This window comes from Oryza glaberrima, chromosome 5 (genome assembly GCF_000147395.1).
Source record: "Oryza glaberrima chromosome 5, OglaRS2, whole genome shotgun sequence".
Classification (NCBI taxonomy): Eukaryota; Viridiplantae; Streptophyta; class Magnoliopsida; order Poales; family Poaceae; genus Oryza; species Oryza glaberrima.
Genome location: NC_068330.1, coordinates 23,268,003 through 23,278,395, shown reverse-complemented (window position 1 = coordinate 23,278,395; position 10,393 = coordinate 23,268,003). Strand labels below are relative to the sequence as shown.

General features: G+C 39.5%; 2 protein-coding genes across 3 annotated transcripts; one reads left to right on the top strand and one right to left on the bottom strand.

Moving 5' to 3' along the window:
* The first annotated feature begins 2,682 nt into the window (after positions 1-2,682).
* On the top strand, positions 2,683-6,811 carry LOC127774125 (protein SODIUM POTASSIUM ROOT DEFECTIVE 3-like). Its single transcript, XM_052300408.1, has 3 exons — positions 2,683-3,202; positions 3,336-3,411; positions 5,867-6,811. Exons 1-3 carry the CDS (start codon positions 2,957-2,959, stop codon positions 6,025-6,027), a joined length of 483 nt encoding a protein of 160 aa, XP_052156368.1. The 5' UTR covers positions 2,683-2,956; the 3' UTR covers positions 6,028-6,811.
* Positions 6,812-6,899: 88 nt separating this feature from the next.
* LOC127774124 (calcineurin B-like protein 4) lies at positions 6,900-9,075 on the bottom strand. 2 transcript variants are annotated; one of them, XM_052300406.1, is made up of 8 exons: positions 8,701-9,075; positions 8,426-8,519; positions 8,240-8,299; positions 8,011-8,119; positions 7,873-7,925; positions 7,666-7,746; positions 7,449-7,561; positions 6,900-7,353 (listed from the first exon to the last, which is right to left on the bottom strand). In XM_052300406.1, exons 1-8 carry the CDS (start codon positions 8,772-8,774, stop codon positions 7,299-7,301), a joined length of 639 nt encoding a protein of 212 aa, XP_052156366.1. In that variant the 5' UTR covers positions 8,775-9,075; the 3' UTR covers positions 6,900-7,298. The 2 variants fall into 2 exon arrangements, with proteins under 2 accessions (XP_052156366.1, XP_052156367.1); XM_052300407.1 differs by having other exon boundaries at positions 8,426-8,508; positions 8,701-9,071.
* Positions 9,076-10,393: the final 1,318 nt, after the last annotated feature.

Genomic DNA, 10,393 nt, shown 5'->3' with positions numbered 1-10,393 from the left:
TTGGCTATCCATGTTGACCCCCCGCTTTCCAGACATGATTACCTTGTCTTTTGGCCTATAAGTTTAGGTGGTCAGGGCATCACAAATGCATCTGGTCGGATCACGTTCTCTTCCAATAAAACTAGTGCCGGGTATTCAAGAAATCATCAAGCTTATTACGCAAGAGAATAAAAGGACCCTTTTAACTTGTATGCTACAGCAATAAAAAGAATTTCACCTCTAACACATAAAAATGGTAGCTATGCCGTTTCAAAAAAAAAAAAATGGTAGCTATACCAATAGTTTTAATTTTGGCCTTTGTTGCGCGATGCGCATGCCCCCAAACAAGCAAATGCAAGCATTACAAATTCATCAGACGTCTGAGGCTGTGTTTATTTCGTGTGCTAATTTTTTTTAAGTAGACGGACACATATTTGAAGCATTAAACGTAGACTAATAACAAAATAAATTATAGATTCCGCCTATAAACTGTGAGACGAATATATTAAGGCTAATTAATCCATAATTAGCAAATGTTTACTGTAGCACAACATTATAAAATCATGGCATAATTAGGCTCAAAAGATTCGTCTCACGATTTACATGCAAACTGTGCAATTAGTTTTTTTCGTCCACATTTAATGCTCTATGCATGTGTCGAAACATTTGATGTGACGGAAAAGTTAGAAGTTTGAAGAGAAAAGTTTAAATCTAAGCACGACCTGATTTCTTGTCCCTGACATGGCTGTACAATTCTAACTTTTTTTTCAAACTTTCAACTTTTCCGTCACATCGAACTTTCATAGGTACATAAATAAACAACCTTTCCATCACATCGTTCTAATTTCTTCAAACTTCTAATTTTGACGTGTAACTAAACACAGCCGTAGTTTTACTACTACTTTATCTTGTGCAGTTCAATAATACTAATACTTCCTCTTCCGAAAGGAATTACTTCTATCATTATCTTGCATTTAGTACGCAGGAGCAGTACCATGCCGTACGCACAATCCCTTATTGGTTTGCGTGCCGTTGTCACCTTGCACAGTTGCACTATCCCAACGATTCTTCTGCAATTGCGCTGGTCCATTGGTCACCCATGCATATGCCTGAAGCTTCTCTTTTCTGATCTTTCTGATCCACAAACGCATGGGCATGGCAAGAAAATGGCAGAACCATACGCGGCGATCTGTCACTCATAATCTGATGCCTGCATATACGCCTCTTCTTCTCTGCTTCCTGAATTTTTATGTCCATGCCATGCCAAGGTAGGACAATTGCAATATATTAAAAGAAATGGCCAATGGTCTATTGGCAGCATGATTGGTTACTCTTTGGCAATTGGCACCAATGATTCGACCTTTCTATTTTTTTTCACAACATATTGTCCTCCATTGCATCTTCCAGTTTAGCTTCTCTCCTATGATGGAACAACTACACGATTCCAGTATCAGTAGCACATCACTGATCAGTGGCCACTAGTGCATGTTTGCCAAGGTTGCACATTGTCACATGGAGAGCCCAGCTGCTTGTCTCCTCCCACCTATCAAGCCAAAACTTGTCAGCATCCAGCACGGCATGCTATATAGGCCTGTTTAGATTCCAAACTTTTTTTCTTCAAACTTTCAACTTTTCTATCACATCGAATTTTCCTACACACACAAACTTTCAACTTTTCCGTCACATCGTTCCAATTTTCCAAACTTCCAATTTTGACGTGGAACTAAATACAACCATAGTGTTGTTTGCAACAACTCTTTAGGGTGTGTTTAGTTCACACCAAAATAAAGTTTGGTTGTAATTGGAACGATGTGACGGAAAAGTTGAAAGTTTGTGTGTGTAGAAAAGTTTTGATGTGATGGAAAAGTTAGAAGTTCGAAGAAAAAGTTTGGAACTAAACTCGACCTTAGCAAGAAAAACATCTACTCCATCCATAAAAAAAATATAAGCATTTCTGTCATTTGAATATATCCATAAATATAAGCATTTCTACAGTAGTATTACTTTCCCAACCCAACCGTTTATGGTTTAGGCCCTTATTAATTTCCAAAATAAAAACTTTTCACCCATCACATCGAATATTTGGATACATGCATGGAGTATTAAATATGAAAAAAAAACCAATTACACAGTTTGCGTGTAAATTACGAGACGAATCTTTTAAGCCTAATTGCGTCATGATTTGACAATGTGATGCTACAGTAAACATTTGCTAATGACGGATTAATTAGGCTTAATAAATTCATCTCGCAGTTTCCTGACAGAATCTATAATTTATTTTATTGTTAGACAATGTTTAATACTTCAAATGTATGTACGTATATACGATGTGACACCCCAAAATAAACTTTTTTGCCATCTAAACCGGGCCTTAATTTTCACCTCATCCTACCCCCAACAACCTCTCATTTAATAAGATTCATCACAGTCTTTTTTTTTTCTCTTCATCCTTAATCCCTCTTAAAAAAGCTCAGAATTTTACTTACATTTGTGTATGGAGGGAGTACTATCTCTTATCATTGGACATTGGACAAAAATACCTACCTGTCCTTTGGTTGTAACTTTTCAAACGTATTTGAGCAAGAGGAGCGCACTGACGAACAAATTTGCCTCTGTACTCTGTGGCCCTCATCTTGCTCACCCTAGTACTGATAGTACTAACCTTAACCTGGTAAGTCTACTACTAGTAGTAGTCCAGTACTAGCTAGCTCTTGTACAAACTCTCATGGATATTCCCTTGCAATAGCACAGCCAAATAGCAACGGTACCATCACCATCATTTATCATGGGCACAACTTGCTAGATCTCATCCAATCTTGGTGATAAAGAAGAAGGGAATGTCAGCTGCCATTTTAAACATCCCTGTGCTTGTTGTTCATAGCAACTTCAATTCGATCACAGAGATAAGGTCAGGTCATAGATAAATAGAGAGATTGTCTCTGTCACTGGTTGTGTGTGTGTGTGGGAGAGGCAGTGGATGATGAGGGCAATGAGGAGGAGGAGGCTACGCATTGGCAAGGTGCTGGACTGCTTCTCCTTCTCCATGTGTTGCGCGAGAAGCAGCGGCTGCCTCTGCTTGCGCGCGTCGGAGGAAGACGGCGACGAGGAGGCGGCCATGGAGAGGAAGTCCCTGGTGAGCAGTAGTAGCCAGGTCGACCAGGTGATCAGGCTTCGCGATCTTGTTGATGGCACGAGGACGCTCGGGTTCCATCTAGAACCAAAGGTATGCAAAATGTTCTTCGTCTTCGTCTTCCATCAGATATCCAAGTGCAATTGATCAACGTGCTTGTGTCATTGTGTGCCTGTGCCATTGGTTGATGTGCATTCTCTGTCTTTTTGGTTGTGTTTTGATGCAGACTGTGGAGCTCAAGGTGTCCATGCACTGCAATGGGTGTGCTAAGAAAGTTCAGAAGCACATCTCAAGGATGGAAGGTAACAAAACATCATCATCTTTTAGCTTTTTCTATGACGAACTTCTCAGTTCAGAAAAACAGTTTATTTCTTCCGGACAGTTTTCAGACTGTTTGATAGGTAGAGAATGTTAACTCTTCTGCTATCGTCTTGAGAGTCTGCTCTCCCTACCTTCATCGGTTCATCGAACATATACGTTAACCGGTTTTATCCAAATGCTCGATCATTTCAACTAACGTTAGAGAATCCAAAACATAAATCCCCTCCAAAATGGTTCAGGCCAGGTAATACCTTTATTTTCCAGACCAAGCTGAACTCCACATTTGCACTCACCTCATGAACTTTCCTAAGATACACTGTACTTTGCGACCCTTTTTCAGTCACGGACAAAGTGCCCTTCTTTGTTCTTTCTTCTTTTTTTTGCTTTTGCCCCTCTCCAACACTCTGCAAAGATCAGTTCAGTTTCCAGAGCTTGCCATGTAAGGGCCTGTTTGGGAAACAGGGACTTGTTTACATCGGATGTTTGGACACTAATTTAGAGTATTAAACATACACTAATTACAAAACCCATTCCATAACCTTGGACTAATTCGTGAGACGAATCTTTTGAGTCTAATTACGCCGTGATTTGACAATGTGATGCTACAGTAAACTTTTCATAATTATGGATTAATTAGGCTTAAAAAATTCGTCTCGCAGATTAGCTCTCATTTATAAAATTAGTTTTTTTATTAGTCTATATTTAATACTCTAAATTAGCGTCCAAACATTCGATGTGATATGGACTAAAAAGTTTTAGCTCCATCTAAACACCCCCTAAGAGTAGTTTAGACTGTAATTCATCTTCTCCAGTCGCTTGCTAGGTAAATGGCCTGGGCATTTTCTTGGCTGTACTGTAGTCTGTAGTACAACCGATGAACCGAAAAACACCGTACAGACCAAGGCCACAGACGCATGGTACGGTGAACATTAACTCGGCTGCTTTTATGCATCTGTGCTTCACTGTCCTTGTACTACTCCAGATCTTGATACTCTCTACCAGCAAAATACTCCCTCCCTCCTTAAAAAAAAGACAAACCCTGGTTACCGTATCCAACGTTTGACCGTCCGTCTTATTTAAAAAAATTATGAAAAAAATTAAAAAGATAAATCACGCATAAAGTATTAATCATGTTTTATCATCTAACAACAATGAAAATACTAATTATAAAAAAATTTCATATAAGACGGACAGTCAAACGTTGGCACGGGAACCCACCGTTTACCTTTTTTTTTTAGACGGAGGGAGTAGTCAGGACGGATCATGTTCCGAACATGGATGGCAGCATAAAATGCGAACACAATCCTTTCACCTTTCCTCTGTTCCCCAATCTGGATGGATCTACTCGCAACTGTCATTTGGATCTTCCTGTCATCAACCCATGATCCTGTGATCATGGCCACAGCAGTAGTAACAGTTCACAGTGATCCTCAATCTTGGCAATTCAGAATTCAGAGACGCCATAGATCATTAGCAGTACAGTACTCGCTTGCTCTATTATTGCTCCTGCATACTGTACGCTGATGAATTCGCAGGCTGTCATCAATTTCATCAAAAACCACGGTGTTCTTGTCACCGTCACCGATCAAATCACCCTCCTCTGGTCGCATGATCGCGTGTCCTGAACCCTGAACTTGCATGTTTGCAAGCTTCTCGTGTCGCTCGATCGAACTTGCTCGTCGCGCCGGGGGGGGGGGGGGGGGGGGGGGGGGGTCCAAGTGTTTCAGTGCAAGTGTCGCTGCGTCGGCGCCGGCCGACAAAACGCTCGCCTTCTCCTTCTTCACATGCTCGCGCTGGGTACATGTGTGCTTCCCCCTGGTGCTGTGGTGCATAATTGATCCTTCGAATCCACACGCGACAACCAGAAAAAAAATTATAACATTAGCATATCCATTTCAAACTTGAAATGTGACATGAAAATTGTTCAACAAGTCTATGCTGTGGTTTGGCAAAGAGAATACTTCATCCGTATCAAGATATAGCAGCCTAATACTGGATGAGACATATTCTACTATGAATCAGTATAGTGTTTTATACAATACTATGTTATGTACTCCCTCTATTTTATATTATAAGACATTTAACTTTTTTCCCAGTCACTTTCGTTAAAAAAAAACTTTTTTCCTAGTCGAACTTTGTTAAGCTTAACCAAGTTTATAAAAAAATTTAACAACATATAAAATATAAAATTAGTATAACTAAATCTAACATTAAATACATTTTTATAACACGTTTGTTTTGTGTTAAAAATACTACTATATTTTTCTATAAATTTAATCAAACTTAAAGATGTTTGATTAAGAAAAAGTCAAATGACTTATATAATATAAAAACGGAGGGAGTATTTTAGAAGGAAGGGACTTATATGCTGGTGTTTTTTTTTAGATAATATATATGCGGGTGTGTTGAACTTGTGGCGTTTTTGTTGGGTTGCAGGCGTGACGTGGTTCGAGGTGGATTTGGAGAAGAAGAAGGTGGTGGTGACGGGGGACGTGACGCCATTGGAGGTGTTGCAGAGCATCTCCAAGGTGAAGTTCGCGCAGCTGTGGCCCCTGCCCCCCCAACCTGCTGCACCAGCCATCGTCTCCTCCGCCTAGATCTCGATCCGTTCCCATCTCAAAATGGCGGGGGCCAAGCCAAGCCAACCGCGCGTCGTGTGCCACCGTAATATTATCGCGCTCACGCGGGGAAATTGCAGATTCAGCGATGCATTGGCATTGTTACCGAGACCAACCAGGCAACCATCGTTTTTACTGCACCCTCTTGCCGGCTTCTCTCTGTGTTTGGAAATAAACCAACCTAAAATAAGTTGAAACGGCACAAGTTCAAAATTGTTATACTAGGTAACGTCTCATTTTATTTTAGGTTGATTTATTTTAAAACGAAGAGAATAGCTCCATATGTATACATGCCACGGTAATCTAAGGCTGACGCGTTAGTCGATCAAGCTACGTTTGAATTTTCACGGCGATCTATATTGGCACTAGGAATAATGAAGAGGGAATTATAACTACTAGAGGCTGTTTGGTACGTACTCCCTCTGTCCCTTCAAAAATCAATCTAGGATTGGATGTAACACATTCTAATACTACAAATCTATGTTCAGATTCGTAGTACTAGAATATGTTACATCCGATACTAGATTTGTTTTCTGTGCAACGGAAAGAGTATGTGGATATACTACTTTATAGCTTGTGTGGAAAATGAATTGTTTCATGGGGAAGGTGAAGGTTTCTGCAGAATTTTACGAGATTTTCTGTGTTCCAAATAGGCTTGTAAACATTGTACTACTCGTGTTCTGAAAAAAAAACATTGTACTGTTTGCTTTGCTATGAGATTGGTCGATCTATTTTTCTGAGTATTTTCCGCCCGTCGTTGTGCGTATGGTGGGAGCAGATTTCTCACCCGACAAACACTTTACAAGGACACGTTTTGATTCTGCTAGGCCGCTTTGGGCCATCAAAATCACTTTCAAGAAGAAAAATGAACACTCCTGCATCTCTTCAACTATAGGTCAATGGTCACCAGTGTCACTTCTGACTCACAACTATACATACAAGACGGGAAAAAAAGAAGGCATTTCAGCAGGTCAGAGTGCTTAATTTTGCTTGTGTTGCTTCGTTGAACAATCTTGCTGCTGGGCCCTCTGTATCCCTCGCATAAGCAGAAGAAAAGCCACTCTGATACTTATTATCAGATGCCATTCTGTTGTTCATGGCGTCATTCACTCATGCGATGACGGTCAACGCATTTCAGTTGCAGCCTGCTTCTGAACTCCGGCGCATCCAACAAATTGAGCTGCCTCGAGCTTCAGCAACAATGGAGAACTTTTGGTTGCTTGTAATACGTTCCAATGGGATCTGTATTTTCAGTCATGGGCTTCTGAATGCATTACAAAGCTCGGGAACGCCATGGTAATGTCCCTGAAAATAATCAATAACACAAAATTGAGATTGGGAAAAAAGTACACTTCTAGTTCTAATGTTTCTAGTGAGAATTCAGTATTTTCACTACTCACTGCAAATAGGGAAGTGACATGTTCCTTAGTGATGCCGGGTTCGCCTTAACAAATTCTTCCCATTCCTCAGGGTCTATCCTGCCATCTCCATTTGAGTCTGCTTGACTGAATGTCTGCAAGACAAAAAGGAGCAGCATGAGGATCGAGTCAGAAAAATCATCTGAAAATTATATTTGAGAGAGTAAATGCTTAGAAGGATCTTTGTTAACTAGAGTACATTATCGACAATTGCCTCGACAGCACATTCGGAAAGATGTAGGTCTGATTCATCTAGAAGTGCCAAGACCATCTCCCTGAGCTGTTTCAGTAAGCAAACACAATCTGTTAATTTCTTGAAAGGGAAACAAAATCAACCTGTTAATTGAAGTTCAGGGTTAATAATGAAAAGTACAAATTGCCGTGAAAGAGAGTGATTCAGATTCACCTCTTCTTTCTCAATATATCCTGTCCCTCTTAGATCATAGAGCTTGAATGCAACTGCCAAGATGAGGAGAAAGATAAACTGAATACGCCTATTTCTGAAAATAATAAGAAGATGAATGCACAGGAGGCAGGGCCATACACGCAGTCTTCTCTGATTTAGGCGCTTTTGGGTGGAACACACTGAGCGACCGTACAAACTCCCCAAATTCGATCACCCCATTTCTCTTCAGATCAAACAAATCAAACACCTGCCATGAAAAACATGCAACAGAATGATCATTCTTTGTTCAGAGAAGAATCAAACAAGATGACCATTTGGTTGGCCATCTCCTGCCTGCTGACAGAATCAGGACTCAACAAGAACAAACCCTGTCTGCGAAGAGATTCGCCTTCCTGCTGTTCCTGAACAAGGCAAGCTGAAACTCCTCCTGCTCAACAAAAAACACACCATGATCAGCGCATTCAGAAGGTACAATGGTAGTACATCATCAAGAAGATTGGCATCCCAGAAACGCCATTGGAGGCAGCTATCTAATCAACTCTGCTTAAATCACCTTGTGGATGAGGCCGTCCTTGATGATGGAATAGCTCATCTTGTTGTACAGCTCGCGCAGCGCCTCCACCTCGTTCACCGTAACTGCAAGAACACTGCAAAATCATCCACAATGCAGAGGCAAAACAAACACACAGCCGTTGTAACTTGTACCAATAACTGCTTAACTATCAATGGTGTTGCATATGCATCGGTGATGTAATTAAAGTATTTAACGAGTGCAATAAAGCTTCCATTATCTTGAAAAAAAAAACGCATAGGTGAAGAGGTGCTCACAGGTGGTTTGGGCGGCGAGGACGGCCGGCTCCTCGTACCCCGGCGGCCGCTTGAACTGCTTCGACGGCGCGCATCCCATGGCGACCTCGCCGTGAAATCCGAACGATGCCTTCGCCGACGAGAAGAAACTAGCCTACTCAGCTACTCTCCCTCTCTCTCCTTGTCTCCTTGATATCATCCATACACACACGTATTCGCGCGAGGTGAAATCTGAATTATTCTGACCTGAGATTACGGGGAGAGGAGAAGACAAGAAGAGGCCGAAAATTTTCTGGAGAAGCGTGCGGAAAAATTTTGTGGGCGACACGCACGCCTCCGCCTCGGCGCCTCGCTGGAGTCTCGCTGTGTCGCAGCTTACGCAAGCCCACCGTTATTTTTTATAGCGAGTTCTCCGGCGCTCCAAGTCAAATTCGCTAAGCATATGTCGCCAAGAAAAGAAAAAAGATTGCGTTTTTTCCTGCGTGCATTTGGCGATCGTGTGGACTGTGGACCTCTGCGCTCCGTGAGCGTGACAGCTTATAGCAAGCGTAATATAGACCGTGTTTAGATCCAATTTTTTTTTCAAACTTCTAACTTTTTCATCACATCAAAACTTTTCTACACACACGTAAACTTCAAACTTTTCCGTCACATCGTTTTAATTTCAACCAAACTTTCAATTTCAGCGTGAACTAAACACAACCTATAATCAGCTACTAGTTCTAAAAATTAAAACATCATTTACAACCTACTTACACAATAGTACTAGTTAGTTAATAGATATATACTATATTATTAATACATAATTCATCTATTTCTCACATACTTCCTTTGTTTTATATTATATAAATCGTTTAACTATTTTCTCAGTCAAAGTTTTTTAGATTTGACTAAATTTATAAAAAAAATCAACATCTATAATACAGAATTAGTTTCATTAAATTCAGCATTAAATATATCTATCTATTATATACTAAAAATCCATTAGACTTCCTACAAACGCTCTTAAGTTGCCACGTGAGATTTCTATAAACGCTCCTAAGCCGCCACGTGGCACTCTAATAAATTAGAAAAAATATATAATTTAAACTGATGGGCCAATTAGATTTATCTCATAAAAAAATATCCTTCCTCAATTACAACCTTACGTAAGTTCTCATCTCCTTCTCCTCATCTCTTTCCTTTTTTTTATGTATGGTAGTTAAGATTTTTCTTTTATTACTTAATAATTAATTTCTACACTTCTATCTCACGAGAATGGCTGTGGACTCTTGATTGCGTGTCCCATGCCTAAATATATAAAATATTAATGATTAGATGCATGCTTTTATAAATAACAAATCTATTTTTAACTAACAATTTAGAAAAAAGATAATAGTTACATAGCAAAATAATCATAATTCTAAAAAGTTACTCCCTCTATTTCATATTATAATTCCTTTTAACTTTTTTCTTAATTAAAATTCTTTAGGTTTGACCAAATACATATAAAAAATTTAACAACATCTATCACACAAAATTAATTTGTTAGATATAACATTCAATATATATCCATAATATGTTTTTTTTTGTAAAATTTTACTATATTTTTCTATAAACTTGGTCAAACGTAAAAAAATGACAAGAAAAAGTCAAAATGACAAATGACTTATAATATGAAATAAAGGTAGTATATCTGTTTTTATTTAGTTTATTTGAACGGTTGTTTCATAAT

What these genes read in the sequence shown, in the direction of transcription:
- LOC127774124 (XM_052300406.1), bottom strand. Translation starts at nt 8,774, where the DNA reads ATGCGCGCCGTCGAAGCAGTTCAAGCGGCCGCCGGGGTACGAGGAGCC. An exon ending in AGGACGGCCTCATCCACAAG is followed by an intron (nt 8,300 to 8,425) that starts GTGATTTAAGCA and finishes TTTGTTGAGCAG; the next exon opens with GAGGAGTTTCAGCTTGCCTT. An exon ending in TCGAGGCAATTGTCGATAAT is followed by an intron (nt 7,562 to 7,665) that starts GTACTCTAGTTA and finishes TTTGTCTTGCAG; the next exon opens with ACATTCAGTCAAGCAGACTC.
- LOC127774125 (XM_052300408.1), top strand. Translation starts at nt 2,957, where the DNA reads ATGATGAGGGCAATGAGGAGGAGGAGGCTACGCATTGGCAAGGTGCTG. An exon ending in GGTTCCATCTAGAACCAAAG is followed by an intron (nt 3,203 to 3,335) that starts GTATGCAAAATG and finishes GTTTTGATGCAG; the next exon opens with ACTGTGGAGCTCAAGGTGTC. An exon ending in GCACATCTCAAGGATGGAAG is followed by an intron (nt 3,412 to 5,866) that starts GTAACAAAACAT and finishes GTTGGGTTGCAG; the next exon opens with GCGTGACGTGGTTCGAGGTG.